At 39.5% G+C, this 19,523-nt stretch overlaps 1 protein-coding gene and 1 long non-coding RNA gene across 7 annotated transcripts in view; one reads left to right on the forward strand and one right to left on the reverse strand.

Moving 5' to 3' along the window:
* PKD (Protein Kinase D) overlaps positions 1-19,523 on the reverse strand; it is a 72,487-nt gene that overhangs the window by 18,526 nt on the left and 34,438 nt on the right. For all 6 annotated transcript variants that reach the window (XR_008405503.2, XM_053757768.1, XM_053757765.1 and 3 more), the window contains exons 2-5: positions 2,391-2,533; positions 1,678-1,822; positions 1,222-1,362; positions 548-693 (exon numbers count right to left, since the gene is read on the reverse strand). Coding sequence is in view for 5 of the 6 variants with exons in the window: in XM_053757768.1 (XP_053613743.1) it covers positions 548-693; positions 1,222-1,362; positions 1,678-1,822; positions 2,391-2,513 (555 nt within the window). In the remaining variant the exon portion in view is untranslated. The remainder of the gene's footprint in view (positions 1-547; positions 694-1,221; positions 1,363-1,677; positions 1,823-2,390; positions 2,534-19,523) is intronic.
* Positions 12,095-12,367, forward strand: LOC128677139 (uncharacterized). The gene is made up of 2 exons (XR_008405504.1): positions 12,095-12,157; positions 12,233-12,367. It is a non-coding gene; the product is annotated as an uncharacterized LOC128677139 (long non-coding RNA).

A 19,523-nucleotide genomic window follows, 5' to 3' on the forward strand; every position in this document is an offset into this window, starting at 1 on the left:
ATTGATTGGACGGATAACGAAATACCATGTCATTTTGTGCTTCTAACGTTATTATTTTATTTTGTGTCTCTTTTTATGGCATTCGCGGAAGACCAGCGTCGCGGCTCACACCACGACACCATGCTGAGCGAAGACCGTTTTAGTACAATATTTTTATATATACTATTATATGTCCAGTTATATATGTCATGTTTTCTTCCATTTAATAACATTTCTTACGAAAATAAGGGACAATGACCACTAATGATCCTATATTTCACATAAAAAAACTAAGCACTCGATTGAGTTAAATTGCATAATACCTATTGTAAAACTAAACTGTTACATCCTGAATATATTTTTACAAGTCTTATATACCTAAGAACATTGGTGAACAGGTGTAGTATGGGCTGTAGTATAATCCCGTTATTTTTGAATGAACGAACCGTGCCATTATATTTAAAGCGAAATAAATGCGACAGTGGTCAAAGCCGAGGGACTATATGGTAGTGATGAAGTCATCACCCTACTTGGTGATCTCTGTGACGAGGTCCGCCAGCCTCCTTACCAGCGAGTCGTCGTGTGAGGCGTGGCTGTGGTCGGAGCCGCGCGACGGGCTGCGCGGCGCCGCGGACGTGCGCCGCGCGCTCGCCGGCGCCGCGCAGTTCGACGGCACCTTCACTGCGCAGCGCTTGTGGTAGTTCTGACCGCAGCCTGCACGCGAAACGTGGTTATAATATCGGCAAACAGTTCGCCGAACTTGGAGGTTGCAACGTACATTAAAGATTTTCCTTGCGATAGCGAAAGGCTCGCACAAATGCAATGTGAGTTGGTTCGCGTCGGTATCTGTCCCGAGTTCGGTGATACCTAGTGTGTAGCCGGCATAAAGTTTCCTGCCGACTAGCAAGAAGTGGCAGATAAGACAAAAGAGTGACTCTACATTGAATTTTTAAAAAATCTAATTTCAATCATATCTTCAATTTTCATCAAAGCTAGATCGTATTTAAAAAGATTATTCTTATTTTCGTAGCGAAAAATTAAATTTTATCAGCCCAGTTATTACATAGTGCTGGTACTAAGAGCAAACCAGCGAAGCTCACAATATAGTGAGTACAGGTTGCACACAAATCAAACAGGACAAAATGCCAGTAGACTTGTTGAAAAGAATAGCAGTGTAAACTCATGGGCGCAAGATTCACCTAAATCAAATCGCTCCATATGTTTTATAGAAGAAAGACTCACCCTCGCACTTCAGCCCTTGTCGCACCAGCCCGAAAAGCATCTCCCCGCAGAAGTCACAGAAGGTGGGCGCCTTGTACGAGTGCACGGCCAGCGCGTGGGGCCGCAGAGCGGGCGCTTCTAGTGTTCCGTCGCATACTAACGCTGCAATAGAAAAGCAAAGACAAAATAATCATGCAAACTCTGAGTTATTAGGATGTTTGTGAGGCCGTATGTATCATGTATGCCTAACGGGATATGAGCATCAGATGAAAACCTCGGTGCAAAGATCGTCAGCACGGGCCTCATTCTTTAGCCGCCATATGTTAATTTTTGAAATTGATACAAATGAGATTCAGGTTCCTTAATTGAACTTTCCGAAGTTAAGTTTGGTAGGCCTGTTGGTCTCATTTCAGAAGCACGACAAACCTTAGGCCTTTGATGATTGGGTAGCGATGAATAGTTTGATGAAGTACTAACGGTTGGCAGTGAAGACGATCTCGACGAGGGTCTCGTCGCCGACGTCGGTGCCGCTGTTGATTAGCTGCAGCACGTTCGGCGAGCAGTAGTCGTGGCGGAACAACAGGATCCGTTCAGAAAGTCGACTCAGCCCGTTGTCTGGGATCTGTGAAGACAGTTATACAGATACAGTATCACGTGTTTATTATGTATGGGGTAGACAAAGCCTAGAGTCTAAACAAACTAACAAATTCTTTTTTAACTAATAGTATATTGTATGAAAGTTTTTGTGGTGCCCGTCACCCATATCGGCTGAACCAAGATTGCATAGAATTATTAATTTATTTAAAACAACTATTATAAGGTAGGTATTATAGAGTTACTGGTTGATAGACATGTGTTAGATATAAAAATACAGCCCAAAACACATGTGACACACATTCTAAAAAATCTTATGCCGGCTCCACAATGTCGCCGAATGTATGACGAATCCGCCATAATTTGGCGAACTGTTTGACGACATTGTGAAGCCGGCATTAAATAAGAAAAAACTCGAAGACGGTAGGTAAACTTTTGGATAAGGTTCTAATTGATTTAACCGTATCTGTTAAATAACATGTGCCGGTCGATATACAACACTTATTAAGAAGTGGCTATTTATGGATGACAGTGAGGACTTTTAATGCCAAACATCTGCCAAGGTAGAATACGATAATAATAACATGAATACCCACCTTCTCTAGTACGAACTTGACGGCGAGCTCCTTGAGATGTGCGAGTGTGAGCGCGTGCGCAGGCGCACTCACCGCGTCCCGGAGCACGCCCAGTTGGAACAGGAATGTCACTTCGTCCTCCATGCTCGCACGGGGCACGCGCTCTGTAACAATTCATACAAATATGTTTAGAACATTTGCGAGTGTGTAAACATATGTGATGAACATTTGCATGCCAACTGTTGGTGCAACATCCTTGTCATTATCCACACTATACATAATATTCGAAATGTAAAAGTGTGTTGGTCCGTCTTTAAAGTCAAAAGTGCAGGTTTCCTCACGGTGTTTTCCTTCATCGCAAGCAGGTGGTTGTATGAAGACTTCTATGCATGAGTCAGATTGGTATAAAAACTCATGTGGCACGAGTAGGATTCGAAGTTGGGACGTCTCGATCCACAGACGGGCGTCTTAACCATTACACCACCACTGCTTCATTCATCATCATCAATCAATACATACAATAAAATTGAAGAAAGGCCAAATTTGTACATTGGATTTAAAAAAAAAACTCTTCATGGAATATACTTAGTTACTGATATAAATGATGAAAATATAGTTTTGGAAATTATTGTCTGTCTGTCTGAACGCGCATCACTCGAAATCTACTGGACCGATTTGCTTGAAATTTGGTATGTAGGTACCTTATATACCGGGCTAACATCTTAGATACATTTCATCCCGGTAAACGGTCGTTCCCGTAGGATAATTGAAAAACTAATAATGAATCAAAAATACCTCGGAATCCCGGGTTAAAATTTTGCAGACGTTTCATCCCGGAAAATGAGGAGGATCCTGTGGGAAAATTAAAATAACAATCCACGGAGACGTTTTCCTTTAAAATTTTGTAAGAAGAAAAAGGGGTGAAAAACTGTTAATATGATAGTTCTACACCGTTAAAGTTAAGGACTTAAAAATTTGGATTTTGGTTGTTTACAACAAATTAATGAATACGTGTTTCAGATTTTTATGAAAATTAACCCTCAACCTTCAAAAGGGAGGTGAAAGATTGTATAGGACTTAATACAATTTTCAAGATAAAAAGCTGAAAATTAGCACACTTACTTTTTGTAGTTTATAATATAATATAAAATGTTTACGTAATTTACGTTTGTGGTTAATAAAAAACCGGGACTTAAAACGGTCGGAGCGGGAAATGGGAAGGAGACGTAGTGGGAAACAGGACGGGACACATTGCAAATAACATGATGGCACAACATGTAGGAAACTGTATGGGATATATACATTACATATCAGGAAGCGGGATTGGACAAGTTTACGGGACGAGACACGCAGCGGGAAACTGGAAATTGAACTACAGATGAGAAAAAAATGCGAATTTAAATCATATATGTTTACCAGTCTTACAGTGTATGCGATAAAAAAATGAAACCTGAGATTTTGCTATGAAATTCAGGTGGGCGAAGCCGCGGCCAAAAGCTAGTTAGTCATAAAGCCAGACTAAAAGGTCGTAATCATAAAATGGTTAATGGAAAGCAATTAATTATTACTAAAAAGTACATTTATAAGTATAACGATTGCAAAACGTTCATACTGGAATGTAGCTTATTGAAGTGCAGGGGTTACCAGGCCCACAACTTTATTATCTAGTCGTTGCTATCACATTTACGTCAAGACGCAAAAAATACCTTATTATTTTTACGCAGAGTATGTATATTTATTAACCGTCATAGGCAAATATCGTGTTGATGCCGCTGAGAGGCAGTGCGTATGATAATCTCCTGACCCAGTGAAAGTTAACTAAGGTCGATTATTAAGGTATATAATAAACAATTAAAACACACAAAATATTTTTTTAACACGCTAACGCCACCATAATTCTAATGCGGTTATTATAGTAACCTAACATACGTTTAACATAACGAAAAACTAAACTCGATTAGTCTGAGCGTTTTCCAGGTTTTGTCCTCAGTCGTTGAGCGTTGGAGCCCAGGACACCCTTCTTAATTTTTCGTCTACATTTTTCACTGAATGTATAAATGACAATGAATCTTTAGGCTATCTTTGCGCAAGGCGGTCAAGCTGTGGTTAGGACCGCCTGAGATCGAAAGGTTGACTGGAATCCTACTCGTCTCACTTTTTTCCGGTGAAGGAAAACATCGTGAGGAAACCTGCGCTTTAATTGATAATTTATCACCTGTTATGTACTGTTTGAAATAGTGCAAACCACTCCATTAATCCAAGAGAGTCGTTGTGTGTGTGTTTCATTCCACTGAATGACCCTTGAGGAATGAGGAATGCGCATGTAAGGTAAAATTATCAATTATCAATTTACGCTTATTAAGTATAAAAAGGTAAGCGTTTATGAGTTTGTATGTTTGAGGCGGATAATCTCCGAAACTAGTGAACCGATTTCAAAAATTCTTTCACCATTAAAAAGGTACATTATCCAAGATTGCTATAGGCAATATTTTATCTCGAAATTCCCACGGGAGCGAAGCCCCGGGCAACATCTAGTCAATTATAAATATGAAACGCAATTTCTGAGAAATTTAATTAGCATAGCGCCATACTAAGCGCAGGTAGAGTGTAGAGAAAGGCTTCCTTATTACGTGTAACCCAAGTCTAAGCCGGCTCCTAGGAAATCTGCACGGGACTTTCCTTCCGGTTGTAGGGTTACCACATTATATACATTTTTAGAACAAGATTATTTTTAATTAGGAAAACTCTTTTGTACAAGTTTATTTTTTAGAGAAATTAAAAAAATATCCGACTTTCAATATTCATGTCGATACAACTTTTGAACGGCTGAACCGATTTTGATCAAACATATCTAAGAACCACCGCATAAAAATTAGCTATCAAATAAAAATCCAAATCGGTTCATCCGTTAATGAGCTACGGTGCCATGTACACAGACAGACAGATAGAGATACACACATAGCGCGTTGCATTCAGTTAATTATATACCGATATATAAATGGCAAAGACTAGAATTTGATGGAGTTTTGACAATCCACTAGCGAAACGTGTCTTTGGGCACTAGTTCACGCTGTGGGAGTGTTTGCTGAGAAGCTCCACAAACTAATTCTGAAGATCTTTTAAAGGTTCTAGGACAAGGGCAATACATACACTTTATGTATCTTATATTTTGTATATTATATTTTATAGCATGTTCTACGCTAGTTGAGTCAACTCTTTTCTCTTTTCTCCATAATCATGACATTGTCTAAAAAATAATTAATTTCAATGAATCCTATTTTCTTCTGTACTTGTGGCGACCCTAGCGTCGAGTCACTGTCGGGCTTTCAGCAGCAGACCAGCGTCAGACGGATTAATATCTGATTGCATAATATGTATCGTATGCACGGCCCGACACCGCCACGTGTTTCGGTTGCCAACCGTTGCTGTTGTCATGGCGAAAATTATAAATGACACGTTTATGAATTCCGTGCCGTAAGATGCGTATATCCATTATCGACCAATGTAGAAATGAGTTTCTTTTGGCGTAGTCTTCCAATCAGGGTTGGTTCCTCAAACCGAAGGCAAAATTTTGTAAGACTAAAAACTCCATTAAAAAACTAAATTGAATATATGTCTGATTTATATCTCTGAACGAAACAGTATATTTGATAAAATATAAAAGATACATATTTGTCAATAAAAAGAATATATATATATACACATCACATACAGCGTTACTGAGTGACTAACTGAAGACAACGCACAGCCGAAACTACTGGGCGTAGAGAACTGAAATTTGGTGTGTAGGTTCCTAGGACAGTGTAGCGGAGAATTAAGAAAGGATTTCCTGAAATTCCCACGGGAAACGGATTTTTACTCACGAAGTTGTGGGCAAAAGCAAGTAATCTTAATCGTTTTAATACGAGTACCCGTGATAGTTTCAACAGTGAGTGAAGTCCATTTTCAAGGCGGTAATGACCGGTAACGTCTGAGTTCGTAATGAAATATAATATGTTTTGTAACAAATAGTAATCAAGCATTTTACGACTCCGTGATAGATATTCAGAGACACGTGTAGAAAGTCTTATCTTGCGGATACGTGCCTCGCAAAACTCGCAGCAGTATGGATAAACAGAAATTACCCGTGGACCGAGTGAAGCTGGTGGGTGGACATAGGACGCGGCTGCATTTGTATCCTGGCGAATGAGGACCTGATTTTTGGGGTAGCTATCAATGGAATCCACCAGCACACCTATTAGTTATTATAAAAAAGATGTATGATTGATTTTCATCCTGAAAAAATAACAGTTGCCGTGGGAAATTTACGCGAGCGAAACCGCGAGAAAATGCAAGTTACATAAACAACTAAGAAATAGCAGTATAGCGGTCCCTAGGCGCCGACGCCCAACAGATGAAGAATTAATTATCAATTTAGCTAGACCTGTGTTTATCAATTCAGCTAGAACTTTGGGGTGTTACTATGTTATCATAGAAAATTACACAAATTAACACTCAATCTCGAATTTACTTAAAACTATTAACTATTAATATACATGAACCATTCTATAAATGAATGTCCAGAACAGTACATAACTGAATAGGGCTCCAAAGAATCCATTTGTGAGCAAACTCTGTCTTGAAATATAGAATTTGTAGTCTAGTCCTGCTTTTACCATAAACATTAGCCACAGAGTAATAACAGCAAATACATAAAACACAAATTCGTATAAGAATGAGATTCTTTATTAAACTTAGTATAATATAGACATATTTTAACTTATAACAGCATATGGTTCCTATCCTAGAATAAGACCACACTAGACAGGACAGAAATGTAGGTAATCACTTTGCTACTTGCAAGAACACTAGCACACCTCTAGTCTATACATCTATATTAATCTTATAAATGGTTTTTACACATTTAATTAAACCATAAGTGAGCTATGTCTGTATATAGGAGATATTAAAGAATAAAACTTACTACTTGGTAGAAAACAAGCCTCCTGTCAGTGCATAGGTAGTTTTACAAAATTAAATAATGAATTGAAGTGGCTTTTTTGAACGAATTATAATTGATTTCATTGTATGATGTATCATCATACAATCAAATCAATTGAGTTATGTGGAAGTCTTTGGACTTAATGGAGGTTCAGTTTGGGACACTGTACCCTAGTTTGATGTTTTTGATCGGTACCAGATCAATATGTGAGTATTGGTTTAAAAATGCATTCATATTGGCCACAAATAAACGTGGCAGCCATTGCTGGCTGTAAAAATGAACTGAAAATTCTCAAGAAAATTTAAGTCATTGGAATGGCTTCTCCACAATAAGAATGATTATTCCTATCGTAAATAATCCATATATAAATGTGAAAGTGTGTTCTTTTTTTACGTCAAAGCGGAGCATAGGACAGCGGTGATTTTTGCTGTAGAGATTTGGAGAGTAACATACGCTAATAGCCGTGGCTTTCATCTATTTGGGATATAATTTGTATCGCTGATCGCTAAGAAGTTATGGATCTTAGCGCATAGCAACAGCCCTATAAAACTTCCACATCTCGTGTCGTTGATAACAGGGCCATTAGTCATCCGTACCCGCTTGGAAATGGGTTGAAGCCTGTGTTGATCAACACAACAACACGCGCCCGCCCGACACATGTCGACGACGTAACAAGATTTGATTGCACTACATCGGAAATGGAGCTGTAAGGCCGCGGTTGGATTTGCAGCGAGTGCAATATTCTAAAGGAATCTTTGAATCAACTGTTTTATTGTCACCAAAGTGGCACCTCTTCTCTTCAATCCAAATCGCTGTAACAGGCTACATAGTTACTTCCCACGAGGATAATTTATTTATTTATTTCATACATTATATCTTACACTATCATTACAGGTAACAATAGTTAAGATCTAAAATTACTTATGGTTTCCACCATAACACAATCCATACAATTATAAGGGCTCATAAGCGTGTCTTGCATGTCAACATTGTAGATGCAATAAAATATTGAGTACTAGCATTGTGAATTTATCTCGTGAACAGTACTTTTTCTTGGTATTAAAGGTAATAAACTCTTAGGAATCATACTACCTATAATAAGTGAAAAACGCATGAAACACATATAGTACTTTTTTAATTTCTCGCGGACAGACAGACGCGGCAGAGGATTTTGTTTTATAATAATAATAAGCCCGCAGGGCAGCTTGTGGCGAGCTGTTGGGGAGTAGCGACCCCACGGACCTGAGTGCTCCCAGGGAAGGCCCCTGTTCCTCACCTCCGCCTTCCTTCCCCAAGGTCGGAGTGGAAACCGAGAGGTAACAGGACCCCTACCTCTGGCTTGCCTTCACCGGCCGGCCAGAGTGGAGTCGCGAGAGCTATATGCTCGAAGGGTGGAAGTGTAAAATGTCATAACGCCGGGGGCGTCTGACTGGATCACCATGATTTCGCGCCCCGCAGACTCACCTCTCTACACCCTTAGCCGCCCACGCCAATGTTGCCCCTTTGTCGCCAATCGCGGCGACTGATTTGAGGGGCCCATCCAGTGAGCGGCGAGTCACCACCTGCCACTGAATAGTCAGTTATCATGATTATGGCAGGTGACCGAACTCTTTGAAATAGCCCATTCTCAGTTCATCCAAATTTCATTCTATAGACCAGTACTTCTATCCATTATTCTGCAATAGTTCACACTCCCGCCGAGACCTGCTCATGGGCATATCATTTTATTGATATATCCGCGAGCGGGCTTTGGCGGGAGACCTACACAACATCAAAACTCTCCAAAGGGCCTCTACGTGTTGGATCCATATCCCCACGCAAGCCTCTCAAAGGACCGGACTTAGTGCCGTGAATTCCAAAAGAGGAGAAACATAATAATAATAAGCCCGCAGGGCAGCTTGTGGCGAGCTGTTGGGGAGTAGCGACCCCACGGACCTGAGTGCTCCCAGGGGAAGCCCCTGTTCCTCACCTCCGCCTTCCTTCCCCAAGGTCGGAGTGGAAACCGAGAGGTAACAGGACCCCTACCTCTGGCTTGCCTTCATCGGCCGGCCAGAGTGGAGTCGCGAGAGCTATATGCTCGAAGGGTGGAAGTGTAAAATGTCATAACGCCGGGGGTGTCTGACTGGATCACCACGATTTCGCGCCCCGCAGACTCACCTTTCTACACCCTTAGCCGCCCACGTCAATGTTGCCCCTTTGTCGCCAATCACGGCGACTGATTTGAGGGGCCCATCCAGTGAGCGGCAAGTCACCACCTGCCACTGAATAGTCAGTTATCATGATTATGGCAGGTGACCGCACTCTTTGCAATAGCCCATTCTCAGTCCATCCAAATTTCATTCTATAGACCAGTACTTCTATCCATTATTCTGCAATAGTTCACACTCCCGCCGAGACCTGCTCATGGGCATATCATTTCATTGGTATATCCGGGAGTGGGTCTTGGCGGGAGACCTACACAACATCAAAATTCTCCAAAGGGCCTCTACGTGTTGGATCCATATCCCCACGCAAGCCTCTCAAAGGACCGGACTATTTGCCGTGAATCCCAAAAGGAGATACAAATAATAATAATAAGTTTTTATTCAGACTTCACAATCCATTTTGTTAGTATTCCATTTGACTTAACCTAATGTTAGTAAAAATAATTGTTATAAATAATAAATAACATTGATCACTGTTGTACTATCCCATGTGAGACAGCACAACAGCGATTAACATACGTGCAGTCCAGTCTGCTGGCCACCATCATTAGGATGCTGTTGGGGCTGGCCCGCACCCTCCGTACCAGGGATGCACACCTTTTACGCATCGTTGCATAAAAACAGTCAACCCGAGCTTCCGTGAACATCCCTGAAGCACTACAGAATTTAGGCAACCCCATCAGCACCCTAAACGCGTTGTTAAACTGGACTCGTAGGGCATTGTAGGTTTTCTTAGTATACGCAGCCCAGAGGCTGCATGTATAAAAAGACGTGCAATATGCTCGAAATATATATTTTAAATATATATTTCGAGCATATTGCACGTCTTTTTATACGAAATATATATTATATTATAATATTTAAGGATAAGAACAAAAATAACATAGAGAAATCTCTTAATAGATTCCGCTCACAGGTGGAGCCTGGGCCTCGGGCTGGCCCATCAAGGGCGGGTGAGAGGTTATCGGCGCTCAGGTTACTGCCTGCACGTGGAGCCTTGTTTACCACCGAACTGACCCAGATACAGAGCGCGTCTGATTGTCTCGCGGAGTGTGCAGAGTCTCTCGTCTCCTTTCTTTTAACTTTATACCTTTTAAGACATCATAAATTAATTAGAGTTAAGTTTTTTCCCTCTACCCTTAGTTCGTTAGACTATTCCCAGATGTGCTCTTTGTGCGCCGGGCGCGTGCCCGCCCTCTAAAATCAAAATCAAATCATTTATTCATTAGGCCTTCACAGGCATTTTTCACGTCATATTCTAAATTAAATAATATTTACCAAAGCTACATACTACTAGCATTTCGGAACGACCACTGCTGAGAAGAAATGCCGAAAGAAACTCATTCAAACGGTGTTGGTCCCTATTATGCCAGAAGGGCTTACCTTTAATTACTGTTTTAAAATATAAATTTATGTACAATTTTTTATCAGTAATATTCTACCAGTAATAGCCTATTAAACTACACGTCGAATGAATAGTAGACATCGTATTCGTCATAAGATGCAGACTTTTAATGATAAGTTCAATAATATAGATATTTTTGTATACAGGTGAGTTGACCTAAATAATTCTCAGTTACGTTATAAAGATTATTTTTAATATTGTGCCACGTATATAATTGGGTAAAGTTATGTTTTCCTTTTACACGCGTTTTCATTGACCTTGACACCATGTAGACCAGAAGGTCTACATGGAGTCAAGTACAAGAGTACAATATTATGTAAAATAGGGAGAAACCTATTTTACATAATATCGTATTATTTAATTATAATATTTGAACAATTAAAACCCTTGAAATGCCATAGGACTGCCCATAAAATAATTAGAGGCGTGGTCGTAATTTACATATCTAGTCCTTAGATATTATTGTCATGGAAAGAATGAGCCCTGCCACTACACTGACTTACAGTACAGTCAACTGCATATGACATCTACATCCACATAGATGGCTCCCATATAGGTCTCAGTTCGAAAGGAAACATGGAATGTGGCCGTTGGTTCTCCTCCAGCGTAGATGTTTTATACTACTGGGCAAGCAAACAAGCAGGTCCCATCAATTTCGGAAATATTGTTTACTTTGGACCGCAACCACGGATTGGACCAAACGCGGATTGGACCAATCGAGCCTAACTAAAGGCTGAGGGGAATTAACTCTTCGCCTACAAGTTTCGCGACTCTTCCGTTCCGTTTCGCGAAGTTTCCGTCTTCCCTGGAAGGGATAAAAACAGACACTCTATCAATAATATATGTATATATATATATATATATTATCCTTCAACAGTGGTCACGGAAGGAATTATAGCTTGTGCAATAGAGTAGCAACTTCTATTTATACTGTACGTACATATACGAAGTGTTTGTCAGTCTATGATGTTGTCAATTCTGAAAATAAGCGACACCAATTACGTAAAACAAATAACAAAATACGTCATTTAATTGAAAGGGTCCGGGTCAGCGGTGGCGCTAACAACAACTGGACAAACAATAATAAACTATATATATATATCAGGACCATTATAACAAGCGCTTTGGACCATATCGAGGTCTACGTCAGGTGGGTCACCGTGTGTAAAAAAATAAAGACCTTATCTTCAAGTATAAAGTTCGTTTTATTAATTCAAGCTTGATTTATTTCATTGTAACAATGTATCAATTTAATACAGTCTTGTTCTTGTAGGAGGCTGGATGTGACCAGAAAGACGAAATTAATTGATTCAAAGGAATCTCGAAAAAAATTATTTGGCCGATGCTAAAAAGCCGAAGACATGATAAAGAAGAATTACATGGATGAGAGAAACAAGGATTGAAAAGGCAGGTTTGAAATGATGTTTATACTTTAAAATGGCTGTCGTATTTTTGGACTATGGAAGAACGCTTAGGGTGAAAGCTAGGAAACTAGCAATGATTAAATCTAGACATTTGAAAGTAGGATAAAATAGGTAAACACGGACTATTAATTAAAGTAATATATGAAGAAGAGGTAGATAATACAGTGGAATTGATGCGAACCGATACAGTACTGACACTTGGCGATAGTTCTTGGTGATAGTTGTAGGTAGATGGAGCGATGGGCTACAATGTAACGACGATAAGTTTATTTGTTTACAACTCAAGCTCGACCGCATTCAATACGAGCTGAGGTTACATTCACCTAATTCGCCTTCAAAACAATTATGCAATATACGAAACAATGTCGCAAATTGCTTTTGTATAGTGGATACATAAGCAGAGGTGGAGTGAAAGTTAAATGTTAATGTCAATAGATAATAGGCATAAATAACAGGGAAAATGTGTGACCGGCCACGCACAGTCTAGAGTTCCGTAGTTTACTATCCCATCCAAACATTATTTGTAAATGCAAGTTGAATTTAAACTTTGATAAGTTATGCATAATAAGATAGGTCTAAATATTTTCCATGGAAGTTTTATTGTATGTCTGTACAATACAACAGACAGAAGTAGATAAATTTAATATTAGACGATTCCACGATTCACTTTTGGTCGTTGCTCTGCAACAGTTAGTAGTTCTCTTACAGTACGCGCCGAGGTGTGTAACTCTGTATGATTTTGTAAGCTACTCGTAGTTAATAAGTACCTACATCCCTCTGTCTTTTGCCTAAAGGAGCGCTGTTACCTGTTCCTAATGAGATCGCAAAATGTTTCTTCTATGCTTCGCACAGCATCATTAAGGGGTCAGAAATCAAACCAATAGTTTTCAGATTTCTGAGATCAGATTGATGAAATTTGGTACGCATGTAATTATGAACCGAGATTTATTAAGATTTTAATTGCGCACACAATACATAGCGTAATGGCCGAAGTTAGAAGAGCGAGATATATCTATGACATGACAACTGTCAAATTGTAGGTGCGTTTAATTACTTCAACAAATTAAGACTCCTGTTCAAACAGAGGCTACTATAACATCCCAAATGACTACAAGGGGGGTTGAAAGTTGGTATGAAAATCATTTCGGTTCCGCTTTCGCAGAGAAGTTCACGCGGACGAAGCCGCGGGCAAAACCTGGTCAGTTTATAATTAAGCAGCTCCATGAATACAAGTGGTAAATAAACAGCACTGCAGTTCGGTCGATGATATAACTGCCAGATACTGCAATCGGAGAGGTCGGGGGGATAAACCGAAGGTAACCCAATCATTGGGTTATCATTGGAGGAAAACCGCACATAATGTACCTGAGTGCTAGATCGGATGCATACAAATTGAAAAGGGATTCCCTGAATTGTTTTTATTTGCAATCTGTGCGGCAAACAGCACTCATGATATTGCAAAGCAAAATGCATAAATCTCCACGCAGGGTGACTTGACATGTAGGTGACTGTGTTCAAGGTGGTTTATTTTCTGTTTGAGATTAAATGTGCTATCTCTACTACCAGTCGGATTGGAAAATTTTTGTTTTTTAAGTGATAGTAATTCTGACGTGAAGTGAAATGGAAGACAAAGAATACGCAGGAAAGATATATTTGTGAAAAAAATTTGGAACAGGTTGTATAAGACGTAGGGTGCTGCCGGGGGAACTGGTCAGCTCGATCTTTTATTAAAAGTTTTTTTTTGTTTGGTTAATTATATATGAGAATAACTATATATATATATATATATATATATATATATATATATATATATATATATATATTATAGGTATATATATTATAGGTATATATATTTTCCTTTCATCAGCACTTGATCACAATCATAATATGTTTCAGTATACCTTTTGACCATGTACTTTATTGTGTACTTACATTGTTATATTACTGATAAAAAAAAATATACATACATTTATATTTAAAAAATGGTAAGCCCTTCTGGCATAATAGGGACCAACACTGTTTGAATGAGTTTCTTTCGGCATTTCTTCTCAGCAGTGGTCGTTACCAAATGCTAGTAGTATGTAGCTTTGGTAAACATCATTTAATTTAGAATATGACGTGAAAAAGTGCCTGTGAAGGCCTAATTTCTGAATAAATGATTTTGATTTTGATTTAGGGAATGGTAGATGAAGGCCAACCCTACATGACCTTCTGCATGTAGATTCAGAGAAGTGGTTGAGGTTATCAACAAAGGCATCAATGTTAAGAAATATTTAAAAAATGCTTTTATTTCAGACAAAGTCGTCCTAGTGTTAGTAAAATACAAATATTTACGGGACTTAGCACGATAATAATGTAGGCATGTGCCCAAAGCGCGAAAGTTGAAAAAACATTATGCTGGTTATTATTTAATTAGGATCGGTGGAAAAAAATTTGATTCTTCTAAACTAGAATATAATAAAGGCAGTAGGTACTTAACGTATAATGACACGTTAAGATGAAGTTTACGTAACTGATCGTAGGCGCCGGTGCAGCAGAGGAGTTCCATACAAATATTATGACAATATACTATGTTTGGTCTAAGAATAACGTTCTCATATAACCACAACACTATTTAATATTTGTTTATGTTCGCCTGGGATTTCTCTCATACAGTTCCTGACGTGTTTAAACATGGACCCTGGAGAATCTATACAATTTTTAGTGCGTATCAACATAAATCTCGAATGTTAAGACAGCATAGACAGCAACAATGTAATTCAACCGATTTAAAGATCAATTCGACACCGTTTGTTGAAATATCGTACCGTGTTGTGGAACTCGCGTGTTCGCGGCAGCCTTCGTGTGTGTAATATTTGAGCAGATAAACTTGAGTGCTCGCCTGGTCCTCGCAGAAGGGACAAGCCCAAAAAGGGCTGGCTTGATGTCGTTAAGGATGATATGCATGCCAATCGTTTGACTAGGAACTGCGGATGCCGAAGATCGTGTGAAATAATTAGCTCCCTTGTACTCATTTTTACAATGTAATGTATAAAGTTTTTTGTGTACATAAATTGATAGATAAATAAATAAAACTTGACAAGATTTACACGTATTTGCAAGTAAACGATCTCCGGCCGGGTCATGATGGAAAATGATCTTCTTCTGATTGGCCCGGGTTTTGGATGTTTATCTATATATGTATTTGTCATAAAATATAGTATCGTTGAGTTAGTATCCCATAACACAAGTCTCGAACTTACTTTGGGGCTAGCTCAATCTGTGTGATTTGCCCAAATATATTTATTTAAAATTAAATTAAATGATATGCATCTAAAATTTAAAATTAAATGATATGCATCAGAAGCTGTGGTGGTGTAATGATTCAGCCGCTCGCCTGCGTATCGAAAGGTCCCAGGTTCGAATCGTGCTACATGAGTTTGTATACCAATCTGATTCATGTATAGTAGTTTTCATGACCACTATATCTGCGGTGAAGGAAAACATCGTGAAAAAACTTGCACACTGATTGATTATTAACTTGTGTGTGAAATGGAGACGGCAATGGCGAACCACTTCATTAATAGTGCCAAGAAAGTTGTTGTGTGTGTTTCATTCCACGTAATGACCACCCACCACCATTCAGCCATGAGGAAACACAAGACTATGAAGAGAGAAGGATCAGAATACTCGATGACACTAGATCGAGGTCTACAAATCAACTAGGGGCAAAAATATTTTTTTTTAATGTTTATAACGCGATAACTTTTGGACCGTTGGTCTGATTTTTATGAAATTTAAAAGGATTTGTCAATTTTTTAAATTGTTCGTGGGGCTATTTTGATGCCCCACGATGCTGATGGTTAAGTCGTTACTGAAATATTCACTATTTTGTAAAAATTTATTGTGTTCGCTAGGTTTAAGTTTGAGGCGTACAACTAGTTTCAATATCACGCGCATCCTTGGGTGAGTACAAAGGCATACACAAAAAAGGTTAAGCATTTATATGACCTCTAGCGCGGTGGTCAACACCCTTTCTTACACGTGCCGCTACCTGCGTAGTGTTGTATTTCCATCTCACCATCGAGTCGACTCGCAGTGTGAGACGCAGCTAACCAATCACGGTGTGCCATTGTGACGCAACGACAACCCCACTGCAATGTTGGTTCGCTGCGTCTCACTTCGAATCGATTCGATAGCACGACGCAGCGATAGTAGAAACACGCACTTCGCCCTCTGTGAATGTGATTTGGTAGCCGGTTTACTATATGGAGGTTTCAGGTTCAATTCCAATTGAGAAAAAAACATCTGATATCTCAAAAAAATCATACATAAAACTATTATCATATATCTCCTCGACCTCGACTACCTCGGTGGCGCAGTGGTAAGGTGCTTGCCACTGAACCGAGAGGTCCCGGGTTCGATCCCCGGTCGGGTCATGATGGAAAATTATCTTTTCCTGATTGGCCCGGGTCTTGGATGTTTATCTATATATGTATTTGTTATAAAATATCGTGTCGTTGACACACATGTCTCGAACTTGCTTTGGGGCTAGCTCAATCTGTGTGATTGGTCCTAATATATATATATATATATATATTTATATTTTACAAAATTATTAATACGACAGTCTGTCGCGCATAGCTTTACCGCTGAACCAATTTGATCAGACTTTGTTGAGTTGAGTTGTTTGATTCGTCGACATAGGCCAATATTTAGCCAGTTTCATGTATTCGTATATTTGTGTGGATTGGGAGCTGATAGCTCCCAATTGGCGAACCATAGCCCAGAACAGAAGACTATTATATAAAGATTATTAATACGAAGTGTAAAAGTTTAAATAGTGATTTAAAAAAATCTATTTATATATGTGTATTCATCACATATCCTCTGCATCCATTCAAAACTAAGATCACATCCAAAGTCGGGCTCTTCATAGCGACCGCACCCCGCCCGCTTGCCCCACCCCCGCGCGCTCATCATTGCACGTGGCAGCGATTATCATATCATGCAGTCACACGTCAAATTAACTTGCGAATGGATAAACCTCTCACCTTCATTTTGCAAAGATATGATTAAAATGATTCAGGCCAAATTAATTCATCTCTTTACGCCTTGTAATATCTTCATTAGAGAGAAGTGAGCCCTCCTATCGGCGGTGGTGTAACGGTTAAGACGCCCGCCTGTGGATCGAGTCCTAATCGAGCCGAGGTTCGAATCCTACTCGTGCCACATGAGTTTGTATACCAATCTGACTCATGTATAGTATTATAGTTTTCATCGATCACCACTTGCTTCCGGTGAAGGAAAACGTCGTGAGGAAACCTGCACACTGGTTGATTCTTATTAACTCGTGTGTGAAATGGAGACGGCAATGGCGAACCACTCCATTAATAGTGCCAAGAAAGTTGTTGTGTGTGTTTCATTCCGCGTAATAACCACGACCCTCAGCCATGAGGAATGCGACTATGAAGAAGAAGTCCTAACTAATCAACACGCCTCACTGTTACGAATTGGCATGGTCTCGGTAGCTCAGCTATAGCGAAATGAATAACTTGCTCGAATAAAGAGCATTGTCTGGGATAGACTGGGCTCGGTTCCAGATTTTTTCACCACATCATTATTTTCAAAATTAGACTTGTTTAGAGGAGACTTGTTTTTTTTTTAACCGTTTTACACATGTGGGATTTCACTATTGTTTTCTCAGCCATAGAGCATCGGAGACTAAGGTCCGAATACTTTGAATTGATAAACAGCATTCAGAGGGCGAAGTGCGGGTTTGCACTTCACTTCACTTCTCACCATCGAATCGATTCGAAGTGAGACGCAGCGAACCAATCACATAGCGCCTTTGTGACGTAATAACAAACACACTGCAATGTTCGCTGCGTCCCACTTCAAATAGATTCGATGTTGAGAAGTGAAGTGAAGTGCAAACCCGCACTAACCCCACAGATAAGACTTGTCTCAAATATTATACACGTGTCGGGTCCGTAACCTCTGAAGAAGGGTTGCCAGTCACAATTTATTAAACATATCACTTTTGCCACAACTTTTTATTGTCATCAGGGAAATCTGGATTGAAGACGTGACAAAAAATCACAGCTGAGTGCATCATCAGGCCAATCTTATCAAAAAAATGCATTGTCTTGGAAAATGAAGAGACTAGGTTTATACTATGTATGAAATTAAGATTGCAGACACACGTTTAAGACAGGTGCAACTAAATAAGAGCTTGTAAAATCGAGTCAAGAGTCAAGTTAACTTGACCTGAAATAATGAATATTGAGCCTTAATAGGCAGTCGTGATGATTTCATGATGAATGATTTCATTTGCAGGAAAAAAAATCTGAACAGGTGGCAACCCTGTTCTGACTGAAGCGTCCTGTCCTGACCGCTGCACGTGGTAGCGAGGTGGCGAGTGCTCAATGACGGCCAAGGTCGACGAAGGTTTTGTGTCAAAACTCGTGTAAACACAGCACACGTCACGCCAGAGCCTCTGGACAATGACATAACACCGGTTATGGTAATGTTGTAACTAAAATAATATTTTATATAAGGTAGCAGTATAGTAAGAACGTTTTGTCGTTTTGTTAACGCAACGATTTATCTCATCTCTGGGGTTCCGTAGTCCTACAGACTACAGACAAGGAACCCTTATAGTTTCGCACTTGCCGTCCGTCCGTCCGTCCGCGGTCTTGCTCAAAAACTAGTACTAGAATAATGTAATTTGGTGTGAGTATACACATTTATTACGCCGCCAAAGTGGTCAAATGAATGAATAATTTTTATTTCAAGTAACCAGGACTCATTGTGTTCGTAGTATTTGGAAACTACGTTAGTATGGAAATAAATATATCAGGACAAATCACACAGATTGAGCAAGCCCCAAAAGTAAGTTCTAGACTTGAATAAAAACTTGAAAAAAAAAAAACATTTTTTTTGTGTACCCCTATACTAGAATCAAGTGTCTCCCACCACACCACCGTAACAAACTACGGAACCCTATAATGTGCGTGGTCCGAAGCAGCTAAATAAATTAGTCGCTTCAGGAACTTAGGTTCATCGAGTCCGAATTCATGTCCTGGATGATGTAATGGTCTGACAATTAAGGATTCCGGAGACTGAGCCTAAGAACAATTAGGAAATTGGACCACAAGT

This window comes from Plodia interpunctella, chromosome 17, assembly GCF_027563975.2.
Source record: "Plodia interpunctella isolate USDA-ARS_2022_Savannah chromosome 17, ilPloInte3.2, whole genome shotgun sequence".
Classification (NCBI taxonomy): Eukaryota; Metazoa; Arthropoda; class Insecta; order Lepidoptera; family Pyralidae; genus Plodia; species Plodia interpunctella.